General features: G+C 46.2%; 1 protein-coding gene across 1 annotated transcript in view; it reads left to right on the top strand.

Moving 5' to 3' along the window:
- Positions 1 to 16,597, top strand: part of SBF2 (SET binding factor 2) — a gene marked incomplete in the record, with an annotated part of 632,543 nt that overhangs the window by 124,965 nt on the left and 490,981 nt on the right. Inside the window, 1 exon segment of the mRNA XM_077453547.1 lies at positions 11,286 to 11,371. Coding sequence (XP_077309673.1) covers positions 11,286 to 11,371 — 86 coding nt within the window.

Raw genomic sequence — 16,597 nt, 5'->3', positions numbered from 1 at the left:
AGCTGTCTGGTTGCCCCTTGCAGTGGGATCTTTAAAATGGAGGGGAGGATGGATGTAGGATAGAGGTTAGAGACTCCTGTCTTAACTCCTGTTTTCAACTCCTGGTTATTAACTCTCCACTTTAGTTCAAAAAAATCCACTTATGTTCAGAAAATCCACATGCAAGCCACAATCAGGGAGCAAGCTGCCGGGTATCGCTGCTCTGGCGCTGTGAGTGGCCGGAGCAGCGATACCCGGCAGCATGACGTCACTCCCGGGAGCCACCACTGACAGCATATCGCTGTTAGTAGCGGCGTGCTCAGTGCGCCTTCGCGCAGTTGTCTACATCGCATGCGCCGTAGACAGCGGTGCCTGTCTTTTTGTAAATATCTCCTAAACCGTGTAGGTTTAGGAGATATTTCTTGGACCTACAGGTAAGTCTTAATCTTACCTGTAGGTCAAAGTGGTTTGTAAGAGTTTACAACCACTTTAAGGATAATGCGAAGTTCCAGACTATTGTTTCTGAACAGAGAAAGCTGTGTTTTTGGTTTTCTCCGGATTCTGTAGTTCTGGATAGGGGCCTGGAGCTTGAAGGTTCCAAAGTTTATTGGGTGGGATGGAACCTTTTAGATTATCTGCAGATTTTCTATGGTCATATGGAACAAGTGGAACAGATTCCTTCATCTACGCTGAACTGTGTAGATGGAAGACTCTACCACTGGCCCAAGCCTCCATATCTTGCTAGTCGGCCCCGCTGGCTCACAATAGCTGAACATCCTGATTGGGTGCAGGCATTGTTTTAGGTTGAGAGCCACGGGGCCGACTAGCAAGATACTGAAGCTTGGCCCAGTGGGAGATTCCTCCATCCACACAGTTTAGCATGCATGGGCGAAATCTGTTGCGTTTTTTCCATCTAACCATGGAAAATCTGCAGATAATCTATAGGTGTATGGCCAGCTTTATTCTGTGTCCGTATTTTACCAGGTGCCTGCAGCCTGTGTGACTACACAGGTGGTGCAGGGTTTTTATATGCTCAAGGCTTGAGGGTAGCTTCAGAGCTCCAAATTTTGGAGCCAGCTTCCATATTGGAAACGGAAGGTCTCACTCAGGGGCCTGAAGAGTTGGAGATAGGGTTGCCACCTCATCCCTTTAAACCCAAACACACATGAATTGCGCAGGTTCTCTGGCTGATTGAGGTGGTAATTAAACTCACTTGGTGCCTTATCTGCATTTAATTAGCCTCAGAACCTGTGTAATTCATACGTGTTCGGATTTAAAGGGATAAGGTGGCAACTCTAGTTGGAGACAGGAGGTCTCGTTCCAGGAGTCAGGTGGGCACTTATAGGGGTGGCAGGACCCCTATCCAGAGGCCAAGATTGGCCCATGCAGCAGGGCGCTGCAGCTAAAGGCTAAGGCCCCTTTCACACTGGGGCGGTGGGTGCGCCGGTGGTAAAATGTCGCTATTTTTAGCGGCTCTTTACCCTCAATTTCAACAACGCTATTCGGGCCGCTAGCGGAGCGCATTTACCCCCCCCCCCCCCCCGCTAGCAGCCAAGAAAGGGTTAAAACCACTGCAAAGTTGATTTCAATGGGCAGGAGCCGTGAAGGAGCGCCATATACACCGCTCCATAACAGGACTTTTTTTAGCGTCCTGCTAGTGCACTGCTCCGGTGTGAAAGCCCTCGGGGCTTTCACATTGGAGAGACGACAGCGGCTCTTTCAGGGCGCTTTGCAGGTGCTATTTTTAGCGCTGTAGACCCTGCAAAGCGCCCCAGTGTGAAAGGGGTCTAAGAGAGCCAAGTGAACCAGGAGAGCTGGGCAACACAGTCAGAGGGACTGGTAAGAGGAGCAGGGGTGCTGCTAACAAAGGGGTGCCAAATGGCTCAGTATTTTAAGGTGACTTTTCATGTTGATGAGTGTTGAGTTCAAAAAGTGGGCTGCCATGCCCTAAAATACAGTTTATGCAGGCCATAAATGGCCGAATTTCGAACAAATTTTCTTTTCAAAATCAGAATTTTTTTTTTTTTTTTTGTGATCTGATGGCGCCACCATTGATTTTCGAAATTCGGCCGACCAAGCCTTCAATTTCACCCCATGTTGCTATAGAAAAGAATTTTTTTTTGCCCGGGAATCTTCTTTTCTCTCCGCAAATTTTCTTTTCTTACATTTCTCACACGATTCTCCCATCATTGATTAGAAAATCGTTTGTTTTTCAAAAAATTTCCAACATGTCCGATTTCTCAAATTTGATTTCCACACGAAAATCGGCTGTTGCTGCAGCCCCACTAATGGTGCGAAATTCATACGAAAATTCTTAGATGCGATTTTCAAAAGAAAATTCTTTCGATATTCGAACCGTGTGTGGCCAGCATTAGACTAACGCACCTACAGCATGAGTATAATCACCCCAGTACCCCATCCGCTATCTGCGTGAGTAACCTCTGCCAGTCAATGGGGACAGCAGGTAATCCCTACTTCCCTCCAGCAGAGGGCAGGTTATTGACAGCCTCAGCTGTGAATGTTTCTCTTAGGCTGCATTCACACCCGAGCGTATCATTTTCTGGTGCTTTTTAGGGTGTCATTTTTTTGGGGCTTTTTTGCAGTGTTTTTTTGTACAGGCATTTTGAGGTCCAAAGGTCATCAATGTTAAAAGCAGTAAAACGCCTGTGATCTACCTAAAAAGAAGCTCCTGTACTTTTTTGAGGTTCAGGCGACAGAACGCTCAGATGTGAATGAGGGGCCATTTAAATGAATAGGATTTTGCTTGTTGGGCATTTTGGAACTTTTGAGATTGAGCGTTTTAAGAGCTGAAAACGTTCAGGTGTGAATGCAGGCTTAGGACCCTGTGTAGAGGGGGGGGGGGGGGGTGTGGTCCATTCTCTCCACTCAGGTCTCAGATTACACTCAGCACCCTGCTTTTATGCTGTGCAGTGTGCGACATCGTATCGCCTTTCCCCTGCCTTCTGAAGCTAAAAAATTCTGTGTAAATTCTGGACTTGGTGGATGTAGAGGAGAGAGAGGGGCTGCAGATAAACGGGTTCAACTTACGTAGGAGGATTTGTTTCATCTGTGTGTATCACCAAAGGCCAGACACTTTACTGACTATATGGAAGGGTTTACAACCACTTTAATCAATGTGTGTTATTTGTTTTGCAAAAGATGGAATTATCCTTTTATTGTGATTATCCATTTATGTGAATGGTAAACTTCCTCTCCTTGTACTGACAGTTGAAAAGGTTTGAATATCGGCTGCTGTGTGTGGTCATTCCCTCCTAGCCTGTGATATTGAGCGAGTCCGGTGAGACGTAATGCCTGTTTCTAAGTAGAAGCTTTATGGAAGCAGAAGTGATTGGGGGGGCAAGACGCACACAAAATCCAAGCCGCTCCTTTGTTGAGAAATGATGCCCTTTGGGGCAATTATCTTTCCAGGCTGGAATTCCTCCATATTTGACTTGAGCAGGTGTCTGGTATTAGTGAAAATCATTTTCTGTTGTCCTTGTAGTAGAATGTGACCTTACACAGGGGAGTTAAACATTAGCTGGTAGAGAAAGTGGAAAAATATCAATCATTTATCTGGGCTCTGGCCGTAATCTGGAATAACAGTCCAGAGCCTGACCCGGCCTGACTCGGGTTCCTTCATTTCATTATTAAAGTGACTTGTCAAAATATAAAGCAATAATAGACATTTAGTATATATAATTTTATGATTAAAAAAAAAAAAAAAAACTGTTCTTGAGCTCCAGTCATTGGCTTGCCCCACACTGCCTGCCATTGACAGGAAAAGGTTTGATGGGCACCGAGCATCGTCGTTCCACCCGTATAAGGACCGCCACTGGACCAGATGAGTCCTGCGGGAGAGGAAGCATTGCCCCACCAGAGCTGCACTGGTTTATTTTAACCACTTCCATACCGAGCCTATTCTCCTACTCCTCTCCTACATGGAAAAATCATCATCTTTTTTTTTTTTGCTAGAAAATTACTCAGAACCCCCAAACATTATATATACCGTATTTATCGGCATATAACATGCACATTAATTTTAAGAGGGAAGTTTCTGGAATTTTTATTTTTTATTTTAAATAAGGAACTTTGAAGCAAACTAAGGGTCAGTGCCCATCTGCAGCCTCACAAGTGCCATTAATGCAGCCTCATCAGTCCACATCAATGCAGCAGCCTCGCCATTGCCGTCGATGCAGCAGCCTCGCCATTGCCGTCGATGCAGCAGCCTCGCCATTGCCGTCGATGCAGCAGCCTCGCCATTGCCGTCGATGCAGCAGCCTCGCCATTGCCGTCGATGCAGCAGCCTCGCCATTGCTGCCATTGCCATCAATGCAGTCTGATCGATGCCCATCTGCAGCCTAGAGGGGACAGGGAGGGGGGCGGGTTGAACGCCAACAGATTACATACAGTGAGAGTCTCCTATGGTAGACAGAACAGTGGTCCAATGGCTTCCCAGGATATGGGACTTCCTATTACAGAGGCTGCCAAGTAAACAGGAGATTCTCACTGTATGTAATCTGATGGCGCTCGTCCCGCCCCCCTCCCTGTCTCCTCCGAGGCAGCTAAAATGCAAGTATTGACGTATAACACGCTACGTGCAGCCGATTTTCAGAGTGAAAAAGTTTGTGTTGTATGGCAATCCCTGTGCTTCATACAGCTTTCCCGTCTGCCATTGTCTGATGGATAATGGTGGGCATTCATAATTTTGAGGAATAATGGTGGACATTCATAATTTTGAGGGATAATGGTGGACATTCATTATTTTGAGGGATAATGGTGGACATTCATTATTTTGAGGGATAATGGTGGACATTCATTATTTTGAGGGATAATGGTGGACATTCATAATTTTGAGGGATAATGGTGGACATTCATAATTTTGAGGGATAATGGTGGGCATTCATAATTTTGAGGGATAATGGTGGGCATTCATAATTTTGAGGGATAATGGTGGGCATCAAAAATTTGGAGGCATAATGGTGGGAATTCCGAATTTGAAGGCCATTCATAATTTGGGGGATAATGGTGGGTACCTAGAATTTGGAGGCATAATGGTGGGCATTCAGGATTTAGAGGCATAATGGTGGGAATTCAGAATTTGGAGGTATAATGGTGGGAATTCAGAATTTGGAGGCATAATGGTGGGAATTCAGAATTTGGAGGCATAATGGTGGGTACCCAGAATTTGGAGGCATAATGGTGGGTACCCAGAATTTGGAGGCATAATGGTGGGTACCCAGAATTTGGAGGGATAATGGTGGGTACCCAGAATTTGGAGGGATAATGGTGGGTACCCAGAATTTGGAGGGATAATGGTAGGTACCCAGAATTTGGAGGGATAATAGTGGGTACCCAGAATTTGGAGGGATAATAGTGGGTACCCAGAATTTGGAGGGATAATGGTAGGCATTTAGAATTTTGACTTTTAATAGCTTTTTATTGAAACATTTTTAAAGTACAAAACATGGCATAAAAATACTTTTTGGAATTGCCAAGATGATGTTTGACATCTGGAATGTAGCTGCCGAGGATGTGATCACATCCAACAGAGGTTATGGTACCCAGAATTTGGAGGGATAATGTTGGGCATTCAGAATTTGGAGGGATAATGGTGGGCATCCAGAATTTGGAGGGATAATGGTGGGCATCCAGGATTTGGAGGGATAATGGTGGGCATCCAGGATTTGGAGGGATAATGGTGGGCATCCAGAATTTGAAGGGATAATGGTGGGCGTTCAGAATAATGATGGATGAATATGTGGTCCATGTATTGTAGAACTGTGTTATTGGTGAGCCTTGAACACCACATTCTCCCCACCAAGACCATTATAGACGGGGGTTTCGTGATACAGTCCTGTTCATTTCCTTGTTCCTTTATTCATTTCAAAGCTTAGAATGTATCTAAAGCCAAGATCTTTTATAGATTTGGATAGAGTGGTGAAGGGTTAGAACACATGTCAAGCTTGTTGAGTACATTTAAAATGAAAGCGCCACACTAATATCCATGTCCAAATAGAAGTCTGTTTAGGTGCCAATTTAGACAGGAGGCAATTGAACAACCTGCCTTTGGAGTGTGAGAAGAAACCGGAGTACCCCGAGGAAACCCGCACAGGGAAAACATAAAAACTCCAGGCAGGTAGTGCCGTGGTTGGGATTTGAACTGACAACCCTAGTGTTGCTAGGCAGAAGTGCTAGCCAGGGTGTTACCCAATCCGAAATATGTTGGCCGTTAGAACAGGAGGAGAGATCTTCCAATTGGGCACCTGTTCTGATGACAACTGTTTAACGGGACTTCTCAGTTTCTCCAGCGCAACAAATGAAGGGACATCTTCCCAGTGGGAAGCCGCAAAAAGAAAAATGAAACAAAAACAATGTTTTCAATGCTATGAAGTTTTTTTATTTTTTTATTTTGTATATACCAAAGGAACAGATCCTTCTTCTTTTTTTTTTTTTTTCTCTTTACTCACCTCGTGCCTTGCCGTGTGACCGCACCTTGGCAGGTTGTGCCCTGTGGCAAGACAATAGCATGTGTTTGCTTCAGGTTGGCTTTCTTCACCTGCTTCACGTAGACGCTCCACACCGAGCAGACCGAAGCCAATGGAACAAGATGAATGGATTGAAATAGGCGTGCTCTGTGTGTACTCCAATTTGGGATTCCTAGACTACAATTGCTGGGACAGGTTAGACAAGACTGACATTGTGTACGTGCCAGTTGGGAATTAATCCTGGGTTTGCAATGTTCTCCTAATCCGGAGAGGTCTCGAACAAAGCAGAGCCTTTCAAGTTTTGGTCATGACGTTTCCCAGGCATTATAAGTTCAATTGTTTTGGATGATTTTGTGAAACCACATACTAATTCTATGTATTTTTTTTCCCTTTACCCCTCTTTTAGTTGCTGGTTGTTGAATTTGAGTCAGTGTTAATCTGCACCTTTCTTTTACTTGCAGCCAGCGGGTTGTCTCTTCAGTGGTTGCATTTCCTGCAGATTGCCTTGTGCATTTTTCCTGCTTTGTGATTGGTTGTCTAGGTTGCAAATTGGAAGCATTCAGTTGCCTAGACTAGTGATCTCCAAACTGTTGCACAGGGGCCAGATGCGGCCTTTTGCTTGCCTTTATCTGGAGCCTTCGTTCCCCCCCCCCCCACCTCCATCAATGAGCCTTTGTCCCCCCCCTCCCCCCACCTCCATCAATGAGCCTTCCCTTCCCACCTCCATCAATGAGCCTTCGTTCCCCCCCCCCCACCTCCATCAATGAGCCTTCGTTCCCCCCCCCCCACCTCCATCAATGAGCCTTCCCTTCCCACCTCCATCAATGAGCCTTCGTTCCCCCCCCCACCTCCATCAATGAGCCTTCCCTTCCCACCTCCATCAATGAGCCTTCCCTTCCCACCTCCATCAATGAGCCTTCCCACCTCCATCAATGAGCCTTCCCTTCCCACCTCCATCAGTGAGCCTTCCCTTCCCACCTCCATCAATGAGCCTTCGCCCCCCCCCCACCTCCATCAATGAGCCTTCCCTTCCCACCTCCATCAATGAGCCTTCCCTTCCCACCTCCATCAATGAGCCTTCCCTTCCCACCTCCATCAGTGAGCCTTCCCTTCCCACCTCCATCAGTGAGCCTTCCCTTCCCACCTCCATCAGTGAGCCTTCCCTTCCCACCTCCATCAGTGAGCCTTCCCTTCCCACCTCCATCAGTGAGCCTTCCCTTCCCACCTCCATCAGTGAGCCTTCCCTTCCCACCTCCATCAGTGAGCCTTCCCTTCCCACCTCCATCAGTGAGCCTTCCCTTCCCACCTCCATCAGTGAGCCTTCCCTTCCCACCTCCATCAGTGAGCCTTCCCTTCCCACCTCCATCAGTGAGCCTTCCCTTCCCACCTCCATCAGTGAGCCTTCCCTTCCCACCTCCATCAGTGAGCCTTCCCTTCCCACCTCCATCAGTGAGCCTTCCCTTCCCACCTCCATCAATGAGCCTTCCCTTCCCACCTCCATCAATGAGCCTTCCCTTCCCACCTCCATCAATGAGCCTTCGTTCCCCCCCCACCTCCATCAATGAGCCTTCGTTCCCCCCCCCCACCTCCATCAATGAGCCTTCGTTCCCCCCCCCACCTCCATCAATGAGCCTTCCCTTCCCACCTCCATCAATGAGCCTTCCCTTCCCACCTCCATCAGTGAGAATTCCCTTCCCACCTCCATCAATGAGCCTTCCCTTCCCACCTCCATCAATGAGCCTTCCCTTCCCACCTCCATCAGTGAGAATTCCCTTCCCACCTCCATCAATGAGCCTTCCCTTCCCACCTCCATCAATGAGCCTTCCCTTCCCACCTCCATCAATGAGCCTTCCCTTCCCACCTCCATCAGTGAGAATTCCCTTCCCACCTCCATCAATGAGCCTTCCCTTCCCACCTCCATCAATGAGCCTTCCCTTCCCACCTCCATCAATGAGCCTTCCCTTCCCACCTCCATCAGTGAGCCTTCCCTTCCCACCTCCATCAATGAGCCTTCGTTCCCCCCCCCACCTCCATCAATGAGCCTTCGTTCCCCCCCCCCCCACCTCCATCAATGAGCCTTCGTTCCCCCCCCCACCTCCATCAATGAGCCTTCCCTTCCCACCTCCATCAGTGAGCCTTCCCTTCCCACCTCCATCAGTGAGCCTTCCCTTCCCACCTCCATCAATGAGCCTTCCCTTCCCACCTCCATCAATGAGCCTTCGTTCCCCCCCCCCCCACCTCCTTTAATGAGCCTTCCCTTCCCACCTCCATCAATGAGCCTTCGTTCCCCCCCACCTCCATCAATGAGCCCCCCCCCCCCACCACCATCAATGAACATTCCCTCCCCCCACCTCCATTAAACATTAACAGCCAATTAGAATACAGCGTGAGCAGTCTAAGAGCGCTGGAGCTGGGGGTGCATGCGTTTCGGAAGAATTAAAGAAGATGGGAAGAGAACAAAACCTTTCCATTTGATATTGGCGGGATTTGTGCGATCTGTTGATCATCCTGAATTGGCCGAATCCATCGCCTTTTTTTTTTTTTTTTTTACGCTCCAGATGTCGCCCTGCTAAGACCAAATACATACCAAGCGCCGACCCAGAATAGAAACTATCGTGAGTATATTTTTGGACGATCGACTCTCGCCAGCCGCGCTGGGACTTTGTCCGAGGACTTTGTGTAACCGGTGCAGATCTGCTGTGCTGTTTTTCAGTTTTCTTGACTCATGCTCGAAAGATGCGGCGCGGCGAACATGTGCTGCTAATTATTGCACAACAAGAGCAGAAAATGTCTCATTTCTGGCCCCGGAGATGACATTTTTAATTTATTCCCCGGTTTATTTAACGTTTGTTCAATTGCTAATGTACTTGTCGAGGAATTTAACATTCATCGACCAATCCACTTCACAGCTAGTGTGGTGATAGGACGATAGGTGCAGCCAGAGTTTTGATTTAGGTTTAAAGGAGAACTCTGGTCTAAATCCAAAATGTTTTTATAGTTGCAAATAGCGGAACTCGTTGGATCTCTAAATATTAATCGCAGTTGTCTTTAGCTTGTGACGCTAGTTGGACCGCTAATATGCGGGTTACCTGATCATTTACGGAAGGAGCGCAGAATAAACGGTTGTCTGTGGCTTTAAAGCAGTGAATGTCAACCTAATGCTATAGCACTAATTAAAGGGTAACTCCATGTTCATGGGGAAAAAAAAATAGTATGCAATTATTACTACACAAGTCGTATTGTAAGTGAATGTTCTTAAAAATGACTTTTCCTTTTCAATCTGTACCCGCGGTCTTTTTCTGGAAAATACAATATGGTTACCTGGAGGCGTTCTGTACACAGATGGTATACAGAATGCCCCTCCCCCCCGCCCCTCCAGAAATGTTATTTCCTGCTTGTGTGATTGGGTGACAGATCTTCCCAGAAGTCTGCACCAAGATACAAGTCAGATTTTGGGCATCCCCTGCAACAAAAAATGTCATTTTTGATGAGATACTCTTAAAGGGTAATCACATCCAAAGCGATGCAAACCCTGCCACTTTTTTCTCATTCAAGCCCTGGAGGTGCAGCAGCTGATTGATAATCATGAAATCACTCCCATTCACATTCAAACAGCTGTTTCTTCAGAATATCAAAAGGTAGGAATCTGCAACTAAAATCCCTGCAATATAGATCACCTGGAGGGGAAAGGTTTCTTTTCTTCTTAACAAAAGCAGAGTTACTCTTTAATCCCTCCACCCCACCCGGGTCTATCTGGCTCACTATAGCTTCTATTGCACATTGTGAGGAGCTCACAGTGTGCAGTGAAATTGGAGTAAGACACTTCAGTCCATAAGAGGAGCCGGTACAACTTTGCTAGGCAGGAGGTCAGGTTTAGGTAGGTTCTGTAAAAAAATTGTATTGTAATTGAATGTTCTTAAAAATGACTGTTCCTTTTCAATCTGTACCCGCGGTCATTTTCTGGAAACTACAATATGGTTACCTGGAGGCGTTATGTACACAGATGGTATTATAAAATGCCCCCCCCCCCCCCCCCGAAATTTCCTGCTTGTGTGATTGGGTCACGGATCTTCCCAGAAGTCTGCTACGGTCATTTGCCAATCAGATTTTGGGCATCTCCTGCAACAAAAATGTCATTTTTGATGAAACTCCTAAAGGGTCCATAAGAGGAGCCGGTACAAGTCTGGTAGGCAGGAGGTCAGGTTTAGGTAGGTACAGGCATCACAGTATAGGTGTGCTTCAAAAGGAGTCTTTCGCCTGTGAGCAAGAAAAATGTACAGTATTATAAAGCAATGTAGAATTTGCTTCCATTTTCATGCCTCTTTGCCATTATTGTCAAGTAATTGCCATTGAAAAATTAGCAGATTTGCTCCCTGCTTGTTAGCTCCTCCCCAACTCAGCAGATCTCTATCAGTGTAACATTAATATGTAAACTTGGTTGAAAAAAATGCCACTTTAATGTGAGAACTGCTGTGTGCCCATGTATTCCGATCTCAGTGACAGGTACTCTTCTTTTTTTTTTTTTTCTTTTTTTTTTTTTTTTTTTAGATTGCCCCTTGCTATTTCAGTGTCCTTCACCTGTAGGATCATTCCAGAGTTTGGTCCTGGTTAAGGTTCATCTCTGTTCTGCCCTTTGGATGGTATCCAGGGATCTGCTCATCATCTTGTGTTGGGAGGATAGAAAGTCTTGGCTAAAAAGCACAGAAAGAATCCAAAGTTTTAATCATGATAGGATTGCAGCACAGAACAAAGCCTTCTGTATCTCATTTTGTGGTTATACAGCTGCGGAATATTGACCTTATTTTTCTTTTCTATTCACAGCCTCTGGTGAAGGATTGGGCAAAATAATTCAAAGGTTTCCTCTGACAGACTGGAGCGAAACGCCGTTCCCGCAAGGGATTGAACTGGTAGGTGGAACGCAGTGTGTTGTGATATTTTTAGCAGTTTTGTTTATATGGTCCAGGACCAAATTCACAGACCTAAGAAAAAAGCAAAACAAAAAAAAAGTTCTGTAGTGATACAATGTAACAAAATAATGTTTTACTGCTTCAAAGTGTCATCATCTCTCTGCTCCTCCCACCGCGATATTCACCTTCATTACCTTTCACATTAGAAGCTGTTACTGGGCCACAATATATATGGAAAATGTGCAGCGATATACAAATAATGATCAATATCAAAAATAAAATTGACTTATGAAAAAATGTTATATAACTTTCCATGAGAAATTGATGTCCAAGGTGTAAACAAAAAAAAAAGAGGACACAGATCAGTTCCAAATGTATTACAAAAGGGTGAAGTTCAAAACATAGATGGGTAACAGTCACAGAAATCCCGAGTGAACATCCAAAATGTGACAGAGGTATCATAGAAGATCCGCCACCAAAAGCACCAGTCACTTACCAGAAAGGATAGACTCACACAGGTGTACACAGGGGCGGACTGACCATTGGGCCACTCGGGCACTGCCCAAGGGCCCCGTGCCACTAGGGTGCCCCATCAGGGTTGCCAGCCTCAGTAAAAGCAGGGAAAGTATGTAAAAATCAGTTTTTTTTTTTACATATACCTCTGAAATGTCCCTTACCGACATCCTTTTGGTCTAAAAATCCAGAGATTATAGCTGCCCCACCTCTCAAGTACCTTCTCAGCCAATAGAAACGTGTCATTGTATACTGTGTGTGTGTTAATGTATACTGTGTGGCCCCATAATGTCTGATTGCCTGGGGGCCCCATAATCTCCGATTGCCCGGGGGCCCCATGAGTTGTCATTCCACCCCTGGGTGTACACCTGATGGGTCAAACAGGCTTTACAGGATGACCAGGGAATTCAGGCTCAATCATGTGCATACGGTCTTCAGGCAAACACTCCAAAACGATGGATGAAGCAGGTAAAGCAAATGGGCAAATAAGCCCAACCATACAGAGAAAAGAGAGGAAGAACAGGGCACATAGTGTAATTCCGTAAGGAATATTTATCGTTATAAACATAAGAGTTGCACTTAAGTTTTCCAGAGTAAAAACAAGCGCTTCAAAAGAGACAGTAAAAATTGGATCAGCGTAACATGCCGGCGCGTTTCGCCTAAATAGGCATCATCTGGGGACCCCAGATATTTAGGTTTACAACAATAAATATTCCTTACGGAATTATGTGGTGCTCTGTTTTTCCTCCTCTTTTCTCTGTATGCAAGGGCGGACTGACCATTCGGGCACTCGGGCAGTGCCCGAGGGCCCCTTTCTACTAAGGGGCCCCATCAGAGTTACCAGCCTCTATAAAACCAGGGACAGTATGTAAAAATCTGTCTTTTAAAAAATAAAATAAAAATCCCAAGATTATAGCTGTCCCACCTCTCCAGTACCTTTGTGTGTATACTCTGTGTGTGTATTGTGTGTCTGTGTGTGTATACTGTATGTGTGTGTGTATACTGTGTGGCCCCATAATCTCCTCCTATTGCCCGGGGGCCCCCATAATCTTCTCCTATTGCCCGGGGGCCCCCATAATCTTCTCCTATTGCCCGGGGGCCCCCATAATCTTCTCCTATTGCCTGGGGGCCCCATGAGTTGTCAGTCCGCCCCTGTCTGTATGGTTGGGCTTATTTGCCCATTTGCTTTACCTGCTTCATCCATCATTTGGAGTGTTTGCCTGAAGACCGTATCCACATAGTGAGCCTGAATTCCCTGGTCATCCTGTAAAGCCTGTTTGACCCATCAGGTGTACAGCTGTGTGAGTCTTATCCTTTCTGGTAAGTGACTGGTGCTTTTGGTGGCAGATCTCCTATGCTACCTCTGTCACATTTTGGATGTTCACTCTGGATTTCTGTGACTGTTACCCATTTATGTTTTGAACGTCACCCTTTTGGAATACATTTGGGACTGGTCTGTGTCCCCCTTTTTTTTGTTTACACCTTGGACATCAATTTCTCACAGAACACGTGTCACTATTTATGTTGCATTTTTTCATATGACAATTTTATTTTTGATACTGATCATTATTTGTTTAGTGTTGCACATTTTCCATATATACTTCTGTTTATTTTACACTTTTGTGCTGGCTGCTATTGTGTAGACAGCACGGTATATTTTGTTATTGGGCTGCAAGCTGGCACGAGTGATATCAGAACGTTTTATACTTTGGGTCAGACGTCGGCAGTCCCGGCATGTGCGCCTTCTGGGGGCCCGCAGTGCTGTGTCTGCTCTGCCAACTGCTGTAATTGACGCTTCCTCCGCTATCGGTTACCTTTCACAGGAGGGGTTCTTACCGGGCTGCAAGCTGGCACAAATGACATTAGAATTATTGGTGCAACGAATGGGAAATTTTGGGGCCGTAACCTGTGGATGCACATGGCCGAAAACCAAAAATGACAGTTAAATAAATAAATAAATATATGTGTGTGTGTGTGTGTATGTGTGTATATATATATATATATATATATATATATATATATATATATATATATATATATATATATATATATATATATATAATTTCGACTTTTTAATTAACTTTGGACATTTGCCCGCGGAAAATGGTAAAACCTGCTGTCCAACATTTGTCCGCGGAAAATCCGACAACAATTGTCCGATGGAGCATACAGATTTACCGCCAAAGATCTGTCATCACACATTTCCCATTGGAAAGTCTGATCGTATGTATGCGGCTTTACGCTACTTTCACACTGGGGCTTTGCGGGCGCTGGTGGTAAAGTGGTGCTATATTTAGCGCCGCTTTACCGTAGTTTTAGCGGCGCTATGGGGAACGCCAGCGGGGCAGTTTTGACCCCTGCTAGTGGCCGAAAAAGGGTTATAACTGCCCGCCAAGCGGCGCTTTGCAGGCGGGTTTGCAGCGCTGCCCCATTGTTTTCTATGGGAAGGGGCGCTTTAGGAGCAGTAAATACACCGCTCCTACAGTGCTCCAAAGATGCGGCTTGCAGGACTTTTTGACTGCCCTGCAAGTGCACCGCTCCAGTGTGAAAGACCTCAGGGCTTACACATTGGAAACACAGCAGCGGCTGTTTTAGGACGCGTTTTAAGGCTCTATTTTTTGCGGTGTTGTGCCTGCAAAGCGCCCCAGTGTGAAAGGGGCCTTGGGGTGAAGGTGCACGTTAAAGGTCCATGCAGGACTGTGCAGCTGTCCACCTGTCATTGATTTGCACAAGCTGTCTGCATGCCCCAGCACAGGACACCTGTGCCTCCCTAGCGGGTGAGGACAGTCCCTCCGCACAGGTGTATGGATCGGTGCGTCCGTGTGAAATGAGGCCTAGGAAGCTACTTGAAATATCACCAAATTCTGTTTTGTGTTAGAAATAGCATTGTTTTTCTCTGTATAATAAAATGGATCTGCTTTCCTGAGATTTCTCAGACGGTCTTCTAAACAGAACTCTTAGGAAAATCTCTCTGCTCTTGCCATCTCTTTGGAAAAAGGATTTGGAAGGGGGCCTTCGGCTGGCAAATTATACGTTTTTTGTTTTTTGTTTTGTTTTTTGCTGAAACTCGGCCATTTTTTATTTTCCCCTCAAGGAGACATTTAATTAAAGCCGCGTGTTGTGTCCGAAACACCTTTCCGAAAATACATGTAGTGTCCAAACTGCGACGCCCATCCTGGAGATGATGTAAACAAGCTGCTGACCGGGTTTGCTCTGCACCAAAGTGCCAGCCGGTTCTTTAAGCCTCGTACACACGCTCGGACTTTCATCAGATTGAGAGCAGGGTCTCAATTTTTCGGTCGGCAAAAGTTTCTATCTGAAAATGCGTTTGTCTGTAGCAATTCTGACGCGCAAAAAACCCACGCATGCTCGGCAATTCGACACATGCTCGGAAGTATTGAACTTCATTTTCTTGACTCGTCGTAGTGTTGTACGTCACCGCGTTCTTGACGGTCGAAAGTTCCGAGAACTTTTGTGTGACCCGTGTCTATGCAAGCCAAGCTTGAGCGGAATTCCGTCGGAAAAACCATCCAAGTTTTTTCTGACGGGATTTCTGATCGTGTGTATGGGGCATTAGGCTTCATGTACACGGGACGATTTTACAACCTCTCCTGAATAATTTAACTTGACAGATAGTAACCCACGTTTAAAACATCAGTGTTGCCGCGTTTAGCAGCGTTTTGCAGCGTTTGCGTTTAGAAGCCTTTTTTTAAAAAATATATATATTTTTTTCAAAATAGCCAAAAATTAAAAACGCCTGTAACCGAAACGCAGCTAAATGCGACTTACCGTGATTAGAAGCGATTGACGCTTGAAATGCCTTTAAACTCAGCTTTTGAACCCATTTTTTTGTTTTCCAAAAAAGTCTCTTAACTCAGTGGCCTAGAAACTACTATAAACGACCCAGTGTACATGTACTGATAAGATAACAGAGGAGAGTTCAGGAGTACCGTATATACTCGAGTATAAGCCGAGATTTTCAGCCTCTTTTTTTAGGCTGAAAGTGCCCCCCTCGGCTTATACTCGAGTCACCGCCGTCTGCCTACACGATCAGCGTGTCGTGCAGACAGACGGCGGCCATTCCACTGTTCAAAAGCCGCGCCTCCCTGTCTGTGATAGGCGGAACACTCAATTTCCCAGCAGTCAGTGTTCCGCCTATCACGGACATCCGCTCATTCTCATACTATGGACGAGGATGAGAGGATGTCCGTGATAGGCGGAACACTGACTGCTGGGAAATTGAGTGTTCCGCCTATCACAGACGGAGGCGCGGCTTTTGAACAGTGGAATGGCCGCCGTCTGTCAGACCAGGAGGAGAAGTGCGGCATGGCACGGCTCGGCATGGCACGGCTCGGCATGGCATGGCACGGCTCGGCACGGCTCGGCATGGCATGGCACGGCTCGGCTCGGCACGGCACACAGAGGCTGCAGAAGGCAAAGAGACAGGTAGGCTGCGATGGACACGGGGATGGACGGGACACGGGGATGGACGGGACACGGGGATGGACGGGACACGGGGATGGACGCATGTCTCACCCTCGGCTTATACACGAGTCAATACGTTTTCCCAGTTTTTTTGTGGTAAATTAGGGGCCTCGGCTTATATTCGTACATGAGGCCTAAAAGAAAAACACTTTTTTTTAAATCTTTTGCTTTAAGACCCCTTTCACAATAGCGCCTGCAATCCGCCCTAAAAAAAGCTGCACCATTGTC

Source organism: Lithobates pipiens, unplaced genomic scaffold, assembly GCF_037356315.1.
Source record: "Lithobates pipiens isolate NorthernLeopardFrog02 unplaced genomic scaffold, aLitPip1_a1.2 Scaffold_24, whole genome shotgun sequence".
Taxonomy (NCBI): domain Eukaryota; kingdom Metazoa; phylum Chordata; class Amphibia; order Anura; family Ranidae; genus Lithobates; species Lithobates pipiens.
This window is presented reverse-complemented; position numbering and strand designations above follow the sequence as displayed.